This window comes from Podarcis gaigeae, assembly GCF_964106915.1.
Source record: "Podarcis gaigeae genome assembly, chromosome: 13".
Lineage (NCBI taxonomy): Eukaryota > Metazoa > Chordata > Lepidosauria > Squamata > Lacertidae > Podarcis > Podarcis gaigeae.
The window spans coordinates 24,104,573-24,127,521 of NC_139689.1; the positions used below are offsets into that span (position 1 = coordinate 24,104,573).

General features: G+C 44.4%; 1 protein-coding gene across 3 annotated transcripts; it reads right to left on the reverse strand.

Moving 5' to 3' along the window:
• Window positions 1–7: 7 nt before the first annotated feature.
• Window positions 8–19,087, reverse strand: LOC310829554 (von Willebrand factor A domain-containing protein 5A-like). Of its 3 annotated transcripts, XM_083708172.1 has the most exons (19): window positions 18,861–19,066; window positions 17,911–18,036; window positions 17,303–17,402; window positions 15,567–15,769; window positions 14,287–14,509; window positions 12,542–12,714; window positions 12,098–12,215; window positions 11,397–11,569; window positions 10,810–10,898; window positions 9,405–9,549; window positions 8,764–8,843; window positions 8,345–8,459; window positions 7,539–7,703; window positions 6,561–6,664; window positions 5,701–5,903; window positions 4,814–5,041; window positions 2,548–2,675; window positions 1,266–1,389; window positions 8–952 (listed from the first exon to the last, which is right to left on the reverse strand). In XM_083708172.1, the coding sequence occupies exons 3-19, from the start codon at window positions 17,376–17,378 to the stop codon at window positions 873–875; spliced, it is 2,427 nt and encodes an 808-aa protein (XP_083564298.1). In that variant the 5' UTR covers window positions 17,379–17,402; window positions 17,911–18,036; window positions 18,861–19,066; the 3' UTR covers window positions 8–872. The 3 variants fall into 3 exon arrangements, with proteins under 3 accessions (XP_083564298.1, XP_083564297.1, XP_083564299.1); XM_083708171.1 differs by lacking the exon at window positions 17,911–18,036 and having other exon boundaries at window positions 18,861–19,083; XM_083708173.1 differs by lacking the exons at window positions 8–952; window positions 1,266–1,389; window positions 2,548–2,675; window positions 17,911–18,036 and having other exon boundaries at window positions 4,925–5,371; window positions 18,861–19,087.
• Window positions 19,088–22,949: the final 3,862 nt, after the last annotated feature.

A 22,949-nucleotide genomic window follows, 5' to 3' on the forward strand; every position in this document is an offset into this window, starting at 1 on the left:
AGCTCAGTTGGTTAGAGCATGGTGCTTATGACATCAAGGTTGCAAGTTCATTCCCCATATGGAAAGCTACATATTCCTGCATTGCAGGTGGCTGAACTAGATGATCCTCATGGTCCCTTCCAACTCTACCATGCTATGATTCTATTACCTGGTTTTATCTGTGTTACCTGAAAATAGTGAGGGAAGGGATGTTATGAGAATTTATGCATGAGTGCTTGCCTAGGCAAATGTTGCTGCTCAAATTCTCAAGGGGTCCTTGTATCTTGATCCTTCTCTCTCACACACACTTTTGGCTTCAGCTCATCTGCAAGATGTCCTCCTCACCTTTGACTATTAGTAAGGTAAAAACAGTGTTCAGCATAGTGTTACTATTGTCTTTTTTCCACTCAGCATCATGGGATTTGTAGCTCACCATGACATATCAATTGATAAGTCCTTTGCCTACACTTCATATGACCAAACAACATTGAGGCAAGTAACTGTTGCACTTTGCATAAAATACCTGCACACCTTTTTCTTTATTGAAACTCACCCAACCCCTAACTCAAACTGTGAACATGTTCTCCCAAAACATTTCCCACACACAATCCAGTTGCCTATTACAGTTCTCTTTCCGCTCTCTCAGTACATGTTTATGAATGGAGTGCATAGGGAACATCACTGATATTACTGCAGTAAGTTAAAGCATCTTTGAAGAACTGCTACCCTATTGAGGAAAAGAAACACATCTGAAATAAGTCCAAAAGACAGAAGGCTCATGAAAGTACAATAGGCATGCAGATGGAACAATGAGATATTCTTGAAGAGAAGAAAAAGCAAGTGCCAAAACTCCAGCGAAATATATAAGGCTTATGCTGGCAAGAGGGGGCAGTTCAGAGCCCAAAGACCTCAGCACTGACGTCACATCCCAAGAAGGTATTGCCAGCCTTCACACACTCAGCAAGTTTAGGCCCTGCAACAAAAAGGGATACAAGATGGTTATTTCAGTGTGGCACCAGCAAGCAGTTTCCTGACAGACCCTTAAGCTTTCTATCCATAGCAAACACAGTAAGAATGGCAGTAAAACTCACACTAAGAACAAAATAAATAAATCAACAATTTATGTTGCAAGCTAAATGACAAATTAAAATGCACACTTTGATTTCCTTCCTCCACCGTTCCTTTCTCTCCTTTGCCTTTGTATATCCATCACTATTGTCCTTATTATTATAGGCTGTTTGCCCCCCCCCCCTCTCTCTCTCTCACACACACACACACACACTCACCTGTGCTCTCATGGAGCCATCCCACGGCTTTTGCCTCTAATAGCTGCCAGATATCACTACGTTCTGCAAAGTGGACATGTAGCCAGAGAACGACAAGAACTGTTGTCCATGCAGTTTGGACCACCTGAAATTATGTGCAAGGGAAGGGGAGGAAAACATCAAATGATTCTCGCTCATCCTGTCAGGGACACCTCCAATGCCCGCCCCCATGGGGACCCCCACCTTGGATGGATCCAAGAATGATTTCTATCTTCAAGGGCCCATCCAGGTGAAGACGCAGAAGAGCGTATGAGCTTTCCAAAGGGGGTTTGGGCTGGGTATTCATCAGTATGCAGATGACAACCAGCTCTACCTCTCCTTTAAATCAGAACCAGCGAAGGCAGTGAAGGTCCTGTGTGAGCGCCTGGAGGCAGTTGGAGGATGGTTGGCGGCTAACAGATTGAGGTTGAATCCTGACAATACAGAAGTACTGTTTTTGGGGGACACGGAGCGGGTGGGTGTGGGGGACTCCCTGGTACTGAATGGGGTAATTGTGCCCCTGAAGGACCAGGTGCACAGCTTGGGAGTCATTTTGGACTCACGGCTGTCCATGGAGGCGCAGGTTGATTCTGTGTCCAGGGCGGCTGTCTACCAGCTCCACCTGGTACGCAGGCTAAGACCCTACCTGCCCATGGACTGTCTCACCAGAGTAGTGCATGCTCTAGTTATCTCCTGCTTGGACTACTGCAATGCTCTCTACATGGGGCTACCTTTGAAGGTGACCCAGAAACTGCAATTAATCCAGAATGCGGCAGCTAGACTGGTGACTGGGAGTGGCCGCCGGGACCACATAACACCGGTCCTGAAAGATCTGCATTGGCTCCCAGTACGTTTCAAAGTGTTGGTGCTGACCTTTAAAGCCCTAAACAGCCTCGGTCCTGTATACCTGAAAGAGCGTCTCCACCCCCATCGTTCAGCCCAGACACTGAGATCCAGCACCGAGAGCCTTCTGGCGATTCCCTCATTGTAAGAAGTGAGGTTTCAGGGAACCAGACAGAGGGCCTTCTCAGTAGTGGTGCCCTCCCTGTGGAACACCCTCCCTTCAAATGTGAAGGAAATAAGCAGCTATCCTATCTTTAAAAGACATCTGAAGGCAGCCCTGTTCAGGGAAGTTTTTAATATGTAATGCTGTACTGTTTTTAACACTTGATTGGGAGCTGCCCAGAGTGGCTGGGGAAACTCAGCCAGATGGGCAGGGTATAAATAATAAATTATTATATTATTATTATTCCAAATGTCCTACCTGAGTAGGCATTTTGCCCAGAATCTCTGCTTCACTCAGACCTAGTATGCTGAGCAGGTTGGCATCAAGGGACCAGGAACCATCAGCATTCTGCAGGGAGACTAGCCTCAGGAGAAGTGATTCATTTGCTGTTGGGGAAATAAAGAAAAAAATGCACACCTTGCAAGCATTTCCTTTATTCTTCCTCTATTCTCCAAAGGGTTTTGAAAATCCACGAAAACAAAGAAAGGTCACGATCTGTGGAATTCAGGAAATAATGTATGAAAGTGTACAGCATTGTTTACGACACCATTCTGGAACCATTTGATACATGTTGTGGGAGCCTTTGGGAAGCCTTGAATGCTGGGGCCTTAGAAGAAGAGGGATTCAGTACCACATGATTACAAAGAGAATAATTACCTCACTGCCAGCTTCCAAGGTCTGGGCATGCTAGCCAAGCTTTCAGGCTTCCCAGATCTACTTTATGCCTTAAACCAGGGGTGGGAAACTTTTTAAAGCCACACTGATACCTGCCCGACAGGTAATATATGACATCAGGTATGAGGCACATGACCATGGTTCAGACCAAATGGACAGGCCTAGTAGGTCATATTTGGCCCATGGGCCAGAGGTTCCCCACCAAATTATGCCTTGGATGGGAGCACATTTCTTTCTGTATCTGCACCCATTTGAACCATTCTTTAAGATTGGCCTCCAAGGCTCATTGACCTGGTGTCAAGTAGGGTCAAATTAGCAGGCACTACACATAGCACCTTTTCAGTGGTGGCCCCAGCTTACAGTCTCCCTCTCTGAGCACATACAGGCAAAACTCTGAATGCTGTTTGTGCCAGCTGGGAAGGAGAAGAGAGATGGGGGAGTCCAGCAAATCCATATGCATGTCTCTAGCTGGCAGCTCTACTGACCCTGATGTCTGTGAGCTTCCTTGGGATGGGGAAGAAGAGAGAAACACCAGCTGTAGCTTATTGCTACCCGTGTGTGTGTGTGTGTGTGTGTGTGTGTGTTCTGTTGCTATTGTGGATAAGGGAGAGAAGTGTATTACGGTGAATGCTATACTGCTCAGGGTGAGAGCCTGGATAATTTGGAGAGTAAGGGTAAAAGATGTTAAGTTACTCAAAAGCCTCAGGGTGAGAGTCTGTTGGCACAGAGTGAGCCCTCCTTGTGAGAGAGACAGAGAAGGGGTGACTGCCAAAGTGGGGAAATGAAGTGAGAACTGTTGCTAAGACTTTTCATTCTTTAATCTGTTTCAGTCTGTTTCTATCTAGGTATTTGGTTAAATTTGAAATATTAATTTTTACTGCTGTTTTGCTTGTTTACCTTGATAAATTGTTGTTTATTGGACCTGCTTATAATTTTTGTATCCTGTTTTTCTCTATTTATTTTCGTTACTTTGCTCCCCACTCTGGAATTGAAAAGTAAAAGTAATAAGTAAGTAAATAAGTAAATATGAGCCCTGCAGTGTCAGCTTTAAAAGCAGACCTTTCTGTTCCAAGCTGCATTTAATCTATATTTTAGTGCTCTGTATTTAACTTCTATTTTCAATTTCTCATTATTGGCTACCTTGATGTTTTAGTCCAAGTGTATTTTTAATAGATTGCGGCTTTCTAGATTAATATGTTGTGAGAGCCACCTGGATGGGCTTTGAATTAATTATAAATTATACAAATGATAAATGCAAACAGAATAAATTCCACATGAATCATAAAGAACTGAGTCATCCCCACCTGCAAAGTTCCCCTCCTTCACTTTCATAGTCCTTTCCTTCTTTCCATATATTGGAGAGATAAGGTATGTGACAGAATCTAGATTTAAGAGTGGGATTTTATTATGCATGGACACTTAAATCTTCTGCTTTTTTCCCAATAACATATTATTAATCAACAATACATGCTGCTAAATAGAGGTAAGTTATTGTCTCAACCCTCAAGCATGCTTATTTTGCATGCCCAAGCATTTGTACACCACATAGTGATTCTGAAGATCTCTGTGACTTAATCTCTGGAAGCAGCAAGTGGTCAGAGGGTGGGAAATCTCCTGTCACAGATCCTAGTCTCTTAGCAATGACTTCTAATCGGTGGCGCCTGATTTCTCCCTGCAATAGACATTATCCTTCCAAGTTCTTGGCCAAGATACTGATAAGAAGGAAAGGAGGGAGGAGAATCTGTAAATGTTAAGACTAAGAAATTCAACATGATCTGGAGTTTCTTAGCACATAAATCTAGACATGTATACAGTGCAAACTCACATCCTGTTGCAATCCTACACTTACTTGGGAGACTGGCATGGTCAAACACTGCATTTTCAGCATTAAGGAACTCTCCAGTAGTGGAATAACTTCTCCAGCCTCTGGTACTGCTGGCAAAAAGGGTGGATGCTGAGAAATAGAGCTTTGAGGAAAATTCTAAAGCTCTCAGCAAAATACTCTCGCATCTGGAAGGTTCACACTTATATTCATAACAGCATTTATCACTTTGGAGTATATCAGCCCACACAGAGCCTAAAAAGAGATAGAGTACAAGTAATACTGAAGATGATGTTTTCTACCATATCCCAGGCACAAGACAAAGAAAATAGAGCAGGGGTCAGCAACCTTTTCCAGCAGGGGGCTGGTGCACTGTCCCTCAGACCTTGTGGGGGGCCGAACTATATTTTTTTTGGGGGGGGGGATGAACAAATTCTTATGCCCCACAAAAAAACCGGAGATGCATTTTAAATAAAATCACACATTCTACTCATGTAAAAACACTCTGATTCCCGGACCATCCGCAGGCCGGATTGAGAAGGTGATTGGGCCACATCTGGCCCCTGGGCCTTAGGTTGCCTACCCCTGAAATAAAGGGACAAATAGCCACCTTAAGTGGAGAGGCCTTTGTGAGGAAGCCAGTCTACAACATTCCTTCAGCTTCTTTTACATCCATCCTACCAAACACAAAAAATTCTCTATAGTCATTCTTAGCTCTTCTCCAGCTTTCATACCATCACCAAAGCCCCTTTTATTTGTTTCAGTATAAATCTCAGGCCCCCAATCTTGAGGTTTATCTACTGTTGTCATACCACACTGCTCTGCTATTTTCCTCCAAGTCCCAGTACTTGTTGATTTCTCTGGGTCAACTTTTTCACTGTTCCCCTCCCCTATAACGCTTCAGTGCTCCGTACTATTTGGATATGGAATCTCTCTGAATTCAACAGGGGCTTGAAGCGGCTCGCCCCGTTCCATATTCACTACCACGTAAGCAGTCTGAGCACACAGCACCCCAGAGCTCAGGCTGGTCTCCAGCACCAGCTGCTGCTTTGCTGTCGATCTTGTTTCCTCCAGTTCTTTCAAAACAGCCTGAGCTGCCAGTCGGTGAACAGGAAACCTGTAGAGAGACAAAGGGTGGGGAGGAAAGTGCAAGGCATAATTTGAAGTGGAAGGTGTGATGGGTGGTGTTGGTAATGCCTTCATGGCCCACCCCTTTCTGGTATTCCCGGGGGGAGGGACAGCATTATAATAGACGGCTGCTAACTTCAAAAGTCAATTTAATTGAAGATAAAACCATGAATGGCTACTAGCCTTTATGACTGTGTACTACCTCCAGTTTCAGAGGTAATATTTAGGGAATCACAAGTGAGAAGAACGCTGTTGGACTCAGATCCTGCCTGCATGTTTCCTATAGGCATCTGAATTGCCACAGTGCTGGATTAGAAGGGCCTTTGGCATCATCTCACAGGACAATACGTTCCTAATCATTAGACAGGATGAAGCTCCTGCCTGAGTCTGCTCTGTCAACTGCGCCTCCTATCATCCCTGACCATTGGCCATCCTGACTGGTGCTGGTGGCAGAATGAGTCCAACAACAACCAGAGGGCCAAAGGTTCTTCATTCCTCCTTTCTTTATAATTTCTGTTTAATATATCTGGTCTCAAATTTTAGCTTTCAGGAACGAATACATTTTTGAAAGTTAGACAGTACTTTCCAATGCAGCTGCATGTAAAGAGCAAAGTGGGGAGGGGGGAAGCAGGGTGGGGAGTCCAACCTGTCATTCTCCTCTGCCTCAAGTCGAATGTCCATCTTCTCTGTGAAAGTCTGGCCTTGCATGCTGTACTGGAGCACAACAGAACCCTCTGGGAGGTCAGAGGTCTGCAGGAAAGAAATAAAAGCATCAGGTGAAGTAGTGTTTGACAATGGTCAGTAACCTGGGTGGTGTAAAAGGGCCATTAGCTCACAGGGACAAAGCCTAAAGAGAGACTGGCACTTTACATTCTTATTTTGGCAGACTTTAGAGAAATGAGCATAAATGTTCATGTGCAGGGCCAGCCCTGCCGTTTGGCAAACTGATGCAGTTACCTTAAAAGACAGATGGATTGGGGCAGCAATTTCTAGTTAATTTTAGGTTTAGTACAGACTACACATGGCCTTCCCCATAATGAAGAGAGAGCATCCCCATCTAAAGGTAAAGGCAAAGGTACCCCTGCCCGTACGGGCCAGTCGTGTCCGACTCTGGGGTTGCGCGCCCATCTCGCTTAAGAGGCCGGGAGCCAGCGCTGTCCAAAGACACTTCCGGGTCACGTGGCCAACGTGATGAAGCTGCAGCTAGCAAGCCAGCACCAGCGCAGCACACAGAAACGCCGCTTACCTTCCCGCTGTAAAGCGGTCCCTATTTATCTACTTGCACTTAAGGGTGCTTTCAAACTGCTAGGTGGGCAGGAGCTGGGACCGAACGATGGGAGCTCACCCCACCACGGGGATTCGAACCGCCGACCATACAATTGGCAAGTCCTAGGCGCTGAAGTTTTACCCACAGCGCCACCCGCGTCCCTAGCATCCCCATCTACTCTCAACCAATTTCCCTACGTTATACCTGGATAAGTTTAGTTTCCACAACATTATCATATCATTTTCCTCCACCACCTTTGCCCCTAACTCTGGTGCAGCTCATCACACAACACACATCACATTGATTTTGCCCACCAACTACCAGTACGTATTCCACCATTATATTGGGCCTACTTGCCTGTTGCTGCCCGCAGATCTGAGCGTACATGAGGTAGCGTTCCCCTGCAAAGATGGCCTGAGTGCTTGACCCCAGAAGCACGGCCTCAAGGCCAGGAGGCAAATGCCACTCTAGTTTAATGTGTTTCACTTCCGGCTGCAGAGAACACTTCAGAGATCGCAGTGCCTGTGAAACACAAATGATCTCACAATCAAGGGGGACGAGAGATCAAACATAGCTTGGGGAGAAAACTTATAGCAAGATCTGTTGGGATGGGCAGGGATAGGATCTGGTGGATATCTGGCTGAGCTATGTATGAGATTCCTGACACAGCTGTACCACACCAGCTTAACTGCCTCATCCTTGGCTCAGCCAAGAAATACACACATATCTCCCTCTCCTGGTTTGGGTGGGACCCAACTGGCTGAGCAGATTTTATGTGTGAGCCCTGAAAAGGGGGTTTTGGGGGTGAGACCATAGAGGGGTGTATCCCAGGCCTGCTCAGCTCAGTAATGAGACATGGCAACCAGGTGTAACTTAAGCTGGCAAAAAGGGTGGTGTAACTCAAACACCATTTTAAAAACTTGTTTTCACCCTGCCAGGTAGAAGTCCAAAAACTACCGGAGAGCCACAAGGTCTTAATCCCTGGTCTATTCTGATTGGCAGTAGCTCTCCAGAAGCTAAGACAGAAGTCTTAGCTAGAGATGGCAGAGATTGAACCTGAGGCATTCTGCATGCCCTCAACCACTGAGCTCTGGCTCTTCACCCAAGTGTTGGATGGGGTCTATCAGATCATGGTGATGAAGACAAAACACCAGGACACTCACCTTGGCCTGCATTTGCTCCTTGCTCCTAATGAATTCAGCTCTGCCACCACTTGCTTCAGCAATGCCACCTATGAAGTATGAGGAAGTCCCTTCACCAATCCCAAAGGAGAAGCATCTGTATGACAGTGGGGGAAAGGTCAATGCTCTACTCTATCCCATTGTGCATGTTTCAAGAAGTATCCACCATCAAGGCTTGCTAAACATAGTATCGTGACACTCCTCGTGGGTAAAACTGAGATTTTCTCAAGTAAGCACCACTGGGACCTGAAAAGGATGGCAGGATCCATCCCATACTTTCCTGCTTCCTCAAGTTTCCAGCCATGCTCAACCAGACTCTTCCTCCAACCCCATTTCATAGGGCTAGTTCACTTAAAATTAAATGTCAGTCACCCTACCACAATCTCATACCCTTTTCTCACCTGTGGGACTTACTGTGACTCTGAACTTCAGCAATGACCTCATCTACGTTAGATACCTCTCCATCTGTGAATACAAAGACCTGGAGAAAGATAGGGGTGTATAAAGTTAACTTGGAAGTCTGTGCATGTGCACGCGCGCGCACACACACACACACACACACACACACTTCTATCCCTTGGGGAGGAACAAAGTTGTATTTATGTTTTGAATTCCTGGTTCAGACTTGCTTGCAGTTCACAGCAACTAGGATCAATTTTCTAGCCCACTGGATACATTCCAAATCCCTCTTGAGATCATAACCTGGCTCTCTAAAATACAGTAGTATATTATTTAATTTATTTCATAACTGTATATACCACCTGCTTATAATTTTTTTAAAAAAAAATCAAACAAAGGTAATCATTTGTTGTAAGTGAATAGCCAGGGTGTTGTCATTTGAGCAGATATAATTTGGGGGGGATTACATCTCCTACCTGTCAAACAGGGATGAAACTAGCTGAGACTACTTTTTTGCCCTTGTTGTATTGGTTGAGATTATACCATGAAGAGAGGAGATAAATAAAAGGCAATGGATATGTAGCCGCATGGAACTACAATTAATTTACCGTATTTCACATACATGAAGGTGTGATGAATTTACCTGACGGGCATATCCTTCCCTACATGGCTGGCTGTAAATGGCCTTCAGTGGTTGCAGAATCTCTGTGCCACCCAAATTAGCCTGCAGGTCCAACACTCCCCGCAGGGACTCCAACATGGTCTGTTGTGTGTACTTTACACTCTTCCTGCAGAGGTCATCAGAGAGTAAAAGTAATGCGAAGGACTGCTCTCCTGTACTGTATTCTCACTTCCACACACCCATTAATCCCAGAGCTGCATACTTTATTTAACAAAGCCCAATATCAGTATAATAATTAAAAAGTGTGCTAAAAAATACACGAATTGGTGGATGCTTGGCTCCCCAGAACCTAATGAAATCAAAAGCCAACCCACTTAGTTTTGCCCGTTTCTCTCTTAAATAGATTCTGGCAACAGGTATTTTAATTAATTGTCCACTTTTAAACCACTGAATCAAATTTGCTTAATTAGTATACTATGAACAAGGTGCCTTAAAGGACAATTCTGAATAAATAGAACTGGGTGGCCTGAAGGCTGCATGCTGCCCTCGAGGTGTTTTTTAGTGGTCCTTGGAAACATTTGATCTCCCCCACCAGCCCTAATGCTACGTTCCCCAAGCCCTGCAAGTGAGGTACTGGGCTTTGGAAAAGAGATATGAGGGCTCTTTCCCAGCTTTGGAAAGGAGGTGGAGGCCCCTCTAGGACCTTTTGTTCAGCCCCCCCCCATGAAAGTGCTAAAAGCAGAGAGCAATAAGATAAACCCTACACCTTGTGGGTAGTAGTCAACTTTCTCAGAGTACACCTACTGAAATTAATGAACATGACTAAGTTAGGGTCCATTAATTTCAATGGGTCTATTCTACACCCCCATGTATGTTTTAGAGATTTTGATATTTTAGAATCTTTGGTTCCTTATACTGCAAACTACATTGAGATATTTTATATACAGTAAGCAGTATATTAGTTGACTAAATTGTTTTAACTAATTTTAATATTGTATGTTTGCATGGTTGCAACCCACCCTTGGATCTTACGATGAAGGGCAAATAAGAAATCAAATTAATAGTAGGAAGAGGAGTAAAAAAATAAAGGAACATACATTGATAAACTGGAGGCTGTGTTCAAGGCAGCCTTCTTTAACCTGGGTCCCATATATTGTTGGACTACCACTCCAATCATCCCTGGCCATTGAGAGTTGTAACCCAACAACATCTGGGAACCCAAGGTTGAAGAACACCAATTAAGGGAAGCAAAGCTGCAGAAAGCAAGAGATAGAGAAGGGAGGACAAGTGGGTGGTATTATGTAGTACTATTGTTGTTTTATGATGCATAGTATCTTTTTATGCTGTTGGTCATCCTGGGCTTCCTTTGGGAAGATGAGCAGGGTGAAAATTCAACAAAATAAATAAAAAATACTTGGTCACTTACCGGTAGAATGAGTAATAGGAGAATCCAAATGCATAGATGTTGAAGTAACATCCCAGTGGAAGACTCTTCAATAGGAAAATCAGGGTTTCCTAAGACAAAAGGTATTGTCACCCTGGGTCACCTAGCTGTCCCAAGCTAGACTGCTGACACTGTCTCAGCAATAAAGCCCTCAGTCCTAACCTAGACCCATACACTTCCATGCATCACTCTCTGCCCATCTGATCTCACCTTGCCTATAGGACCGAATTCTATTCTACCCATGAGAGTCAGGTCCCTAAATAGTCCTTATCAGCCTGTCTGGAATTACATTAAACTGGCTGCCACTCTAATTCTTGAAGCAAGAGGTACACAAAACATCCATCATAGTCAAGCAGGAAGAAAGGGATACCCCATCCCATGTATTTTCCATAAATGAGTAATGGAAAATTTCAGCTTGAAACTGGAAGTTCAGTCTGCATGCAATCTAGTCATCTATGGCTGTGAATTTAACCACCTCCCTTTAATTTCCTCTCCTGTAAAACCAACATATCATCCTCCCTTGGCTATAGGTTCTTCCAACACATCCCTTTCATTTAGCCAGGTGGCACCTTGGCACTCTGAATGCGGGTTGTGGCTTCAGAGTTCCTTCTGGTGCTGTAGCTCATGCTGCCAGAGCAATCCATCAAGAACAGGAATTCGCCTGTCGCATTCAGGCCTGGCTTTGGGGCAGGAGGACTGGGATACAGGGTAAGCAAAAGCATGGGGTCTCCCATCAGTGAACCTGTATTATGAGACAGGGAAGAAGAGATTGGAGTCAGCAGACATTTCCACCCAAGGCTGTTCCCTAGTCATTGTACTGGACAAGCTGCATTTCATGTACCCAGCCCAAGCTCTGCTCCCAAGACCTCCCTTTCCACTAGCATGGGGAAGAATTCAGTTATTTGCAATTGGTGAAACAATAAATGAACCAAAATGCAGCTATATTTCAAAATCCATACTTCTCTCAATTATGCAATGCAGTTCTCCATTTTAAAAAGTGTACAGAATGCATACATTTGGATCAATTGTGCATAAAAATGCATATTTTTTTTAGTAAAAACAGCATAGAAAAATGTATTATATGGGTGGAAATGCTTGCAAAATAAAAAGTGCATTAGAAAAACGTACTAAAAAAATTGCTGTGAGTAAAAATAATTGTAAACAAATGCAGAAAAGTGGTGAACTGAACTTACCGGTAGATAGGAAAAAAGAAACTGAGAGAAACTGAAATTGACAGATTTGCCCATCCTTAACTCTAGCCCTTGCTTACCTGGATCTGCTCCTGGCTTCCCAACCTCTAGCAGGAGACTGGGCTTACAAACCACCTCCTTGTAATATATCAGCAGCTCCACATCTCGATTAAGGCAGTATCCTTCAGTGAGGGAAATCTTTGGCAGGGGTACGATAAGCAAAAGCAAGAATTAAAACCTGGGTATGACATCATGCTAGTTCCAAAAGACTCCAGCAGCAATAGCAGCTCAGTTTTCCCTTTACAGGGAACCTATAAGGTCAAGCTGTATTCAGGCCTTCAGGAAGAAAAGCATGCTCTTTCTGAAAGCCCTTAATGCCAACGCTTCACTATAGGCTGACATAAACCCAGACCTACTCAGAGTCAACCCAGTGAGATTAATGAACCTATATTAGTCATGTTCATTAACTTCTGTAGATCTATTCTGAGTAGCATGGAATACCACCCCACCTCAGCATCCTTTACCTGGGCTGTAGTGTGGTCTTCTGTTGCATACTGCAGGGGTGTGAGGGTGCAATTTGACTTCACATGAGAGATTCCATATGGAGAATGCAGTGTAGCACTGAGGCTGAGCTTGTAGGGGAGCTCCCTCTCAGGCACTCGTGGAATGTCCTGTACGAAGCTGCTCTCTTCTGACCCTGCACAGGGACACAATCAACGCCATGAGAGAACGTGAGCAAAATGAGCTTCTCAGGTGCATACACTAAGTTCTGAAAAATTGTCCTACATCCGGGATTTCAACCAATGTGGTTGTGAGCACCTTCCTTGAGGCCCACCAAGCCCCCACCTCTCTCAATTGTAAAAAAACTGTTTTCAGGTGAGTTTTGTGTTGTTTTGTTGAGCAAGTTACCTGGTTGTGTGGGCGGGAGGTTGGCATGTATTATTTTCAGGGGCTAATTTCTGCCTCTTTGGGAAAGGAGACTCTGAGCATTGCCAGGTTTTCTTCTGTGAAACAGATATTTTGTAGTGCCCACGATAGTTTCTCCAATTTCCAGATGTTCCCTCAGGTCCATGAAGGCAGAATCCTGCCCTTGGTAGTTCCATGACACAGGCAAGTCTTAGTCTGAGAAACTGGACTGGGGGAGTTTTGGGGAAGGTATAAATAGCATTGACCAGGCTTAGGGAACTTCTGACCTGTGAGTCAAAACAAGCATAGCAGCATAGGAGCCAACTCCCAGGGGCTGAAGTCCCTCCAGTCCCCTCTCCCACAAAATATTTGAGGGGCCGGCCCTCCCCAAGTTGATAAGCATTGTCATTCAAATGATATGCATGTGCCACGTCTTGTGATCGATTATGTATGGCGGAGCTTACTCCTCCCCCCTAATGTTTTATTCAAGTTGGCATCCCTGCAACAGGAGACCATTTTGACCCACTCCCACTATCTGTCCCACACCTGACAACAGATGTGGAGCAAGAAAAGATGAGTTTGCAGAGGAACAATCAGGAGCTTAAAGCATTCTACTGCTCATTGGCAAGTAGGGCTCGCTGACAGTGCCATGATCTGATGAATACCAATGGTGTGTCTCACTGGGATCAGCTGTATGAGGGGGTCTACCAGTTTAAACTCCTTAGTGCAGGCAATGGGACTCACTGTCAGTGCCCACCCACTGATGGATACTGGAAGTGAGACCCTGTGAAGCTGTCCATTTGTAGACCAGGTTTGGATTCAAACCACACCTGCAAATGGACATTTCTTTTGACTCTGGAGACCGGCCTGCAGAGGGGAAAGATGCCCAGTTTGAAAGGGAAAGGGTCTTCTGGATGGTAGAGCCCCACTTGTGGAATACTCTCCCCAGGAAGATTCACATAGCATGGAATTGGTGGGGCTCAGATTCAAAAGCAGACTTACCAGATCTTAGCCAGGCAAAACATGACCCAGATTGGACCAATAGTCTACTTTAGAATCCACAACCCTAAGAATCCAATTACAAGGCAGTCTGAGGACAGCAGGGCTTCCCTTGTACAATTTTAAAAAACCACACACTGCCCAGGCTTGCACCCTGAGGAGGTCACTTCAGTGCTGCTAACAAAGCAGCTTGATTTCACCCCTGGAGGTGCACTCCATTGTCCTTCGAGACAGATAGATGGGAAGAAATGTGAGTAGCCATGGGACACACAGCTGCTTAACCTGGCAGCCAATTGGGACACAGCCAATCATCTTGAAAGCAGGCTTTTTGTTGGGGCAAAGATTAGCAGCTACTGGTTCTTACCCTGAAGTGCATAGCGAGGATTCAGCACAACTGGCAGGACAAAGTGTACTGCCCCATCAGGCTCGGGAGCCAGTGCCTGGACATAGCACAGTTTCAGTATGGCCTCTCCACTTGGTGGAAGATTACCCAGCATGCATTTGAAAATGTCTCTGGATTTGGGGTCCCTCACAAATAGCACGGATGATTCGAGCACGGCCAACCGATCTTCATACAATGCCTGTGCCTGAAGATGTTGAGAGACCAGAAAGAAAAAGAAAGAGATGTGAAAAGGGCAAGGAGAAATAGATGGGGTGAGGGTCACAGTGGCAGCCAGAAACTTGTCTGGAGGGGAGTTGCTGCTAATTTCACCTCAGATGCCTTTCTGATTTCTTCAATCTTATCATCAAGTCATAAAGCTCAGGCTGCTCTGCACACCATGGCTGTTGCCAGCCTGAGCTGGAGAAAGAGGCACACATGTGCAGCAGTGGCACCCCTGCATCCCCGCATGCCTCTTTCCCCAGCTCGGGCTGGCAGCATCTCGGGCTGTCCTCTTTTTTGCTCTTCACGATATGGCAACCCTACCATACTTCTTCTCTACAACAAAAAGGAGAGGGAGCTGCATGCTGTGCATTAGATGTTATTTATGTGGTTTTTAATAGTGGTTGTTTTTAGAATACAGTGGTACCTCGGGTTACATACGCTTCAGATTACATACAATTCAGGTTACAGACTCCGCTAACCCAGAAATAGTACCTCGGGTTAAGAACTTTGCTTCAGGATGAGAACAGAAATTGTGCTCTGGTGGCGCGGCGACAGTGGGAGGCCCCATTAGCTAAAGTGGTGCTTCGGGTTAAGAACAGTTTCAGGTTAAGAACAGAACTCTGGAACAAATTAAGTACTTAACCCGAGGTACCACTGTATTGTAATCATTTCTGAATTTTGTTTTTGTTTTTGTGAGTATGTTTGCCATCCTGAGCTACTTTTGGCAGGGGGGGAGGAGATAGGATTAAATTCAATCAAAAATTTAGTCAATAATTTATATATTGATTGATGGTTAATTCCCCTGTGCTGAAGTTGTTTGTTGACTGTGAGTGCATAAATTGTTGCTTGTTGCAAGTGGCAGCAAAGGGCCTAGGGAACGTTTTGTTACTGGATGACCTATAAGTGCAGTAAATCCATTTTTAAACAACGGTTTAAAACTCTTGATTTAAATGGTTTGGAGACATGCCAATCATGGCCTTCAGCATACCCAGAACCTCCATCCCCACCCCAACCTCCCACACTACCTTGAGCCCTCTCACCTGTTCCTTCTCCATGATCTGGGCCTCAATTTTTGTCTCACCCATTAGGCCCTCAAAGGCATAGACAGCAGCATCAGCATCCAAGGGAAAGACAAATTCAACCTCCAAAGGGATCTTCTCCTCATTCTTGTAATGAAGTTCAGACACAACATCTGCCACGAAGCCTTTGATCGCCACAGCTACAGAGATGCTTTGCAAGGGCACTGAGGCACAGAAACAGCAAACAGCTTTAAAAGAGGGATACATTTAAGTACATTACAAAGCAGACAGACATCCACAGCAAAAACCTACACACCCTTGCTGGAAAGGTTGTCAGAACCATTGCTTTTTTTCTGGGGAGACGCAGGGGTACGCATACCCCTAAACATTTTGTGAATCTTTGTACTTTTTTCAATTTTACTGTATTTATTTTTCCCGATTTGAACTGTAAAATAGTGATTTTCTTGAGTCAAAATGAGAGTACCCATAAACATTGTTTTAGGGGGGGGGGAGCACTGTTCAGAACAAAAATGTTTTCAATTGTTTCTGAAAATTGCAACTAGGGGGTGCATGTCACCAGGGCTGGATTTAGGTTTGATGAGGCCCTAAACTACTGAAGGTAATCGGGCCCTTTATATGTCCAGCTGTCCTTAGCCAACAACAAACTGACACTGTTTTTTGTGTTGAATATATGCTATATGGTAATATATATATCCCGTTAAGGGATGCTTTTAATGTTTGATGTATCATAATATTTTAATATTCTTTTGGAAGCCGCCCAGAGTGGCTGGGGAGGCCCAGCCAGATGGGTGGGGTATAAATAATAAATTATTATTATTATTATTATTATTATTATTATTATTATTATTATGGACCTAATAAGTATCTAAAGCCATTTGCACATAACAAAATATGGATTTTATCAAAGTAATCACTGAACTGAAATGTTGCTGTATGTAGGTTTTATTTTATTTGTTTTTTATATTATATTTTGGAAATTTATATCCAGAGGTTTTTTTCCCTTTAATTTTTTTGGGGGCCCCAAGAGAGTGGGGCCCTAAGCTATAGTTGTTTAGCTTATACATAAATCCGGCACTGCATGTCACATCTCCACAGAAGTGCCATTCCACATAATAGGAGTAGCCACATCAAAAGCCTTTCTCCCAGTTACTGTGAAGTGGGAGTCTGAGATCTTTGGAACTTAAAGAAGCAGCTCTCCCGCAGACTGCAGTGACCTACTGGAAAACTATGAGATAAGGAGGTCTCTCAAGGAACCTGGTCCTGAGCAGGCTATTTATTTGAATATTTATAAACCACACTTTCATAAAATACATCAAACCAGTTTACACCCAAAAAAATTATAAAATCAGTGTATAGATATCTTTAAAGCATAATTAGAAATATCACTAAGACAACAGTAGATACCATCTGGTTAAAAAGAAAAACTAAGCCTCCTAAGTCACAATTTACATCAGGAGACTTAGTTTGGTCAGAATTGAATATACACTTCCAGAGTTAACACTAAATACATTACTTCTGGTAAATGAGCCACTATAGACACTAGAGGGCTGTAAAAAAATTGTGTCCTGGGTTTTTTAGACTTGTCTACCCATGTACTATCTGAAACCAAAGGTGTGTCTTGGTTGTCAGATGTGAAGTTTTTTCAGCTCTCCTACCGCATTACATAAGCCAATAACCACAACTCCTGTGCACAGTTAAGCATGCACACACACATCCGAAACACGGCCCCAATCTACCTTTTTTAGGATATACTAGTCTTCTGCTTGGCATTTCTGGTGATGGAGGCCTTTCATTCCACGCGTCTTCATCCATCTTTGTTCGGGGAAGAGACCGTATCTGTGGTGAGCCAAATTAAGCAGTATGCATTGCAAGATGGATTGACTTTGCTTTGTTGATTGACATAAATGGGGGCATCTCTCTGCATACAGATATGGCAGAGTCTTTCTCCCACACAAAAACAGAAACAACACCCACATTAATTAATTTGCTAGGGCAGGCCTAGCAAACATATGTTACAATATGTACACAAAACACATACAATTCATTAAGTGTGTGCAAGGCAACATCCAGTAACAGCGAGCCTCCCTGTGATATAAAATCATAGAACTGCAGAATTGGAAGAGTCATCAGTCAAGCATGGATGGTCATGTCATACCCTTCAACATTTCTCCAATGAAAATAGGGACATCCAATTCAACAATAACAATTTTATTACGTATTTATACCCTGCCCATCTGACTGGGCTGCCCCAGCCACTCTGGGTGGCTTCCAACATATATCAAAACATAATAAAACTCTACAGGGCTGCCTTCAGATGTCTTCTAAAGGTTGTATTGTTATTTACCTTCTTGGCTCAGGGGTCGAATAACTCCATACCCTCCAACATTTTTCCAATGAAAATAAGAACATCCTAAAGAAAAGTGGGATCAAATCGGAAACTGAGGCGGCTTCTGTAAATTCAGGACTGTTCCTGGAAAACAGGGGTGGAGGGTCTATCATGTGCACCAATGTGGGGGGTGAGACTAGCATGCCTCCTCCCTCTCCTCAAGTCAAACTCTTCAATGTATTGTTTTGAATGCATAAGTAGAACCATATACTTTTGCACGTTTAATCACCAGTCTTTTCAGAGAGGAGGAAGAGGGAGAGAGCAGCTCAATCACAGGAAGAGTTAAAATGGTCTGACTGAGCACCAGTCTCCATGGCTCAAGGGATTCTTACTAAACATTCAGGAATTTCTAAGGGATGCCCAGGCAATAGGAGGAGGTAAGGGTTTCTGCTTCTTTCCATCAGTCCTATAATAATGGCTGGTGAAGGGCTTTGCCTCAATGGCAGAGAATCTGCTTTGTACACAGAAGGACCCAGATTTAATCCCCAGCTTCTGTATGTAGGGCTGGAGAAGACACCCAGCCTGAAACTCTGGAGAGCTGCTGCCAGTCAGTGTAGACAATACAGAGCTAAATGGATCAGTGGCCTCACTCAGTTTATAAGGCAGGTTCCCGCATTGGAACAAGAAAGCAGTAACTGGATGAAGGGTCTTACTGCAATGGAGGGTAAGGCACATTTCTAAGGCCCTTCCAGAGAAACTCAGAATGCAATAGTTTTGGAGACCAAGTCTAGGTCAGGGGTTGAGTTTCTCAAGAGAAGAAGCTTTGCATGACGAAGAGAATGGGGCAGTGGAGCTACATATGCAAAGGATGAGATGGTCTAGACTGCCATGAAGATTGTTTAGTGCAGCATTAATGGGAAGGACTCAGAATTCAAAGGGACTCCATGCAGGGGAATGGTTATACTCACAGAGAGGCAGAGGATCTAGTCACCCGAGGCTCCAAAGCTCTCCCTGCAACCAGACTCCAGGGATGTTGCACACTCTTTGATGCTACAGTGCTTCCTTTTTTCCTGTGACGCCATTAGCATCAGCACTGCAGCCAGTCCCGTCATCCCCACCCCCGTCTGGGAATGCCTGCCAAATGCACGCGTATAGTTCAGTCACAGTCTGCTTTCTAGAGTAATGACTGCAGCAATGTTCCAATGTCATCTGGAAAATTGCTCCCTCTCCTGGCAAACCAGCAGCTCATCACAGAAACTAAAATCCACAAAGCCCATCCTGAGCAGAGGAAGGTTTGGATGGACAGAGAAAGGAAGGAGACTAGCAGAACTGAGCTGCCTTTACAGCATTTGAAAAGGGTGGGAAGTACAGCTCTATGTCTCCTAGGTTTCCCATTGTTCTAATCTTAAACTCAGTCCCCAAAATTTCCACATCAGCTTGTGGAATAAAATTCACCAGCATTTTAGAGCAAATGCCTCCTAATATTTTCATTTTACTTCCGGGGGGGGGGGGGCAATCCAGATTAAAATGCAGGCTAGCACTGTCTGGCACTGTTTTGACAGTGCTGTCTGGGTGCTGGGGGAAACCTGCCTGTGTGAGCAGCACTGATTCCAGAAAAAGGTCCTGTCTGGAAGTGGTGTGTAACATTCAAAACGAGTTCTAATCCCAAACAGCCAAACATTGTTTTGAATAGTTGATTTTGTTTTTTAAAAAAGAAAATGAAAGTTAAGGCTGAGGCAGGCAGATTATTGACATTTCTCTTCAGCCAGGCATTTGGCTGGTTGACATTCTATGGCCTTTAAAATATGTTTGTGAAAGTGGGATTATTGGTTTGTTTTTATTCTTGCTTTTGTTTTATTATAGATCATTGTGTTCTCATTTTGTATTTTTGTGTTGTGATTTTTGGATGAAGGGCTGTATACAAATTTTAATAATAATAAGGCTGCCTGCTTTCCAGACTGAGGAAACATTTGATGAGCTTGCAGCATTATCACCCAAACAGCTCTCTCTCTCCCTCGTTAGGTTTTGAGGCAGGGGGCAAACACAAAGCCTTGGACTCTTTGCACAAAGAGCAAGTCAAACTTCCATGTCTTCTCAGCCCCAGATAAGACCAGACTGGACCCTGGCCTGCTGTTCTCCTTCCACTCAAGATGACATCACCTCCAGCCGGGGATTAGGCAGCGGCCTGCCCCCATCTTTGGGAAGCGTCTTGAGCTCATAGTTTCTATGACAACACACCTGTGCTTGGCCAGCTCTTTTCAGTAATGCAAGGAGATGCTTAACAGACTTGGCTCAGGCAATTAATTTAACAAAGAGAACCAATTCGACTATTTCCGGCAGTTCCTTCTCTCCTACAGAATCCCACCATACAGATTCTGAAGTCTCTCAGCTTCAGATTGCTGCCTTCCATGTCTTGAAAAGTGACAGAAACACCAATGGCGAGGGGCAGATCTAATGTGTTCGGTCCCCACTGCCCCCTCTTATGTGTTGGAGTTAACAAAGTAATGCTTGAATGTGGTTACAGTGGTCAATGCTGGCATGTAGAAAACAAGTTACAGTGACCTCCATGTGTGGCCATATCATATTTACTGCCATGATCAAAATGTTTCCCTTTCACACATACGCTCATAATGGTCAGGTAGAAAAAGGGACAAACAAAATGGTTATTTGTGGGGAGAGGGGATTAGATGGGACAGAAGCAGTGATGTGTGAATTTGCCTTCTTTATTCAACCCACAGAATTCAGATTGCTTTTAGCACATGGAGTCAGAGAGCACAAAGTATCCATTGCCCTCACTATGTGAGTGGCCTCACATAAAGTAAAATGAGTAAACCACCCAAGCTCAAACGCTTTGATTAAAACTTTCTAATCTGTATTGAGAAACAGCCCCAAACTCTGGTCTAACTTTGTGAGTGGCATTTACTGTAACTTGTGTTTACCTGAATGCCATTCTTGCCATTTAGTGCCGGTTCCCAAAGGGGCTCCTCCCCAAAGCGGAAACCAAGCCAAGATCCTGCAATTAGGCTTAATTGTCAGAGGCAGCACTGGCGACAGGCTCAATTAAAAGGTGTTGTCAGGTGCACAAACTAAGTTTGGAATGAACTTTGCCAAATAGCTGATTATCAGGTACGGCAACTCTCCAGTCCCTTAGACACAGCTGCTGCCTCTCAGCCATCTCCGTTTAATAATACCAACAAGCAAATGACACAGCTGGTGTCAGAAGGGAAACACAGAAGCGTTCAGGGCAGAGGAGGGGGGAGTTTCAAACTTTTTCTAGTGTGGGTGATTTCTCATGGTATACTCTGTACACAGAAACGCAGGCAAAAACATATTGCTAGACATTAACCTGGTGCAATTGTAGAAAGCAAAACTAAATAAAGGCCTTTATAGTGTGAATGAATGTTTGGGCCTGTTTGGCATTACTGTACAAATGAATTGAAACAGCAAGTGCTTTAAGCCTAATCCACACACACATAAAACCCCTCACTTGTGACTTGCTATAGCAGAGCTTTCCAGTCTTTTCATGTTGGTGACACACTTTTTAGACATGCATCATTTCGCAACACAGTAATTCAGGTTTACTAGCAAACCGGAGGTTAAACTAACCCCTTTCCAGCTCCAGGAGTAGTGCGGGGAGCGTTTCTCAACTCACCTGCACACTGCAGCAGACACACTAACGTCATGACACACAGTCTGGAAAGCTCTGTGCTATAGCTAGAGGGCTAGCAAATGTCCAATTGAATGCGTACATGGGCCAGGATTGACCTTGGCTGCAATTTAGAGGACTGCACTGTGAAATAGCAGTGGTAACATCCTCTGAGTGGTAGTGCTATACTTGTCAGGATAGGGGTGGGGTGAGGTGAGGTGGCAGCAAGGTCAGTGCAGTGGCTCCAAGTTGGTGGCAGGGCTCTGCAGGCGTGCATGCTCCTGTGGGGCTGCTGCCACCAACCTGAAGCTTTCCCAGCCTTACCACTGCTGCATCCCTTTTGGGCCTAAGGAGCATAGAACCACTGCCACAAAGAGGACACTAGTGTTGCCCGCCTGCTATGAGCTGTTGCTGCTGTGAAGGTTGCTACAGATTTGGCATCACCATTATACTAAAGCTGCCATCCTGTACACACTTACCTAGGAATAAGCTCTATTGAACTGTGTCTAGAACTACAGTGGTACCTCAGGTTACATATGCTTCAGGTTACATACGCTTCAGGTTACAGACTCTGCTAACCCAGAAATAGTACCTCATGTTAAGAACTTTGCTTCAGGATGAGAACAGAAATCGTGCAGCAGCAGCAGGAGGCCCCATTAGCTAAAGTGGTGCTTCAGGTTAAGAACAGTTTCAGGTTAAGAACAGACCTCCAGAACGAATTAAGTTCTTAACCCGAGGTACCACTGTATACCATAAGATTTCCCACCCCCTCCTCTGCTTAATACAACAGCACAGCAGAATGCATACATCTAGTTATGGTCATAATTGTCAAATATTCTACATTTCCTATGAAATCACATGCGATCTCTCTTGCTCTCTCTCCGTCTTTCTCGCAACCTAGCCAGCATTTCAGTGCCACTTGCTGTTCCCATGTTACAGAGGCCTTACAGATCTCCACTAGAAGTGGGGCATTGAGTGTCACCAGTCCTCTGCTGTGGAGATTCAGCAACCATCCTTGCTTTTCATTCTCAGGCATCTCTCCAAGACCTTATAATATAGACAGGTTTATGTAACTGTTAATGATATATATATATATATATATATATATGCAGGTTTTGGTGTCCTCGGGTGTCTTCCCGTGTAAAAGTTGGGGTGTCTAGGCGACGTTTCGACGAGGTCTCACTCGTCATCTTCAGGCTGGTGCTTTCGGCTTCTTGTTACTGGAACAGAGCGGGATCTCAATGTTTGAGTTCCTATAAATACTGTAGAGGGGGTGTGGTGTCTAGCCTCCAATGTTCTGGGCAGAGAGGAAGTTCCCAGGCTAGTGTGCCTTTTCTTCTTTTGTTCCTTAATTACTTGAGAGATACCTACTTCCATTCTAAAACCCCAGCCACCGAAAGGATCCTGAAAC

Excerpts from the sequence above, each read along its gene's own strand:
- LOC310829554 (XM_083708171.1), bottom strand. The coding sequence starts at position 17,378 with ATGGATGAAGACGCGTGGAATGAAAGGCCTCCATCACCAGAAATGCCA. Across the intron at positions 14,510-15,566 it reads AGATCATGGAGAAGGAACAG|GCACAGGCATTGTATGAAGA; the intron begins GTGAGAGGGCTC and ends CAACATCTTCAG. Across the intron at positions 6,665-7,538 it reads AGATCTGCGGGCAGCAACAG|ACCTCTGACCTCCCAGAGGG; the intron begins GCAAGTAGGCCC and ends TCTTTCCTGCAG.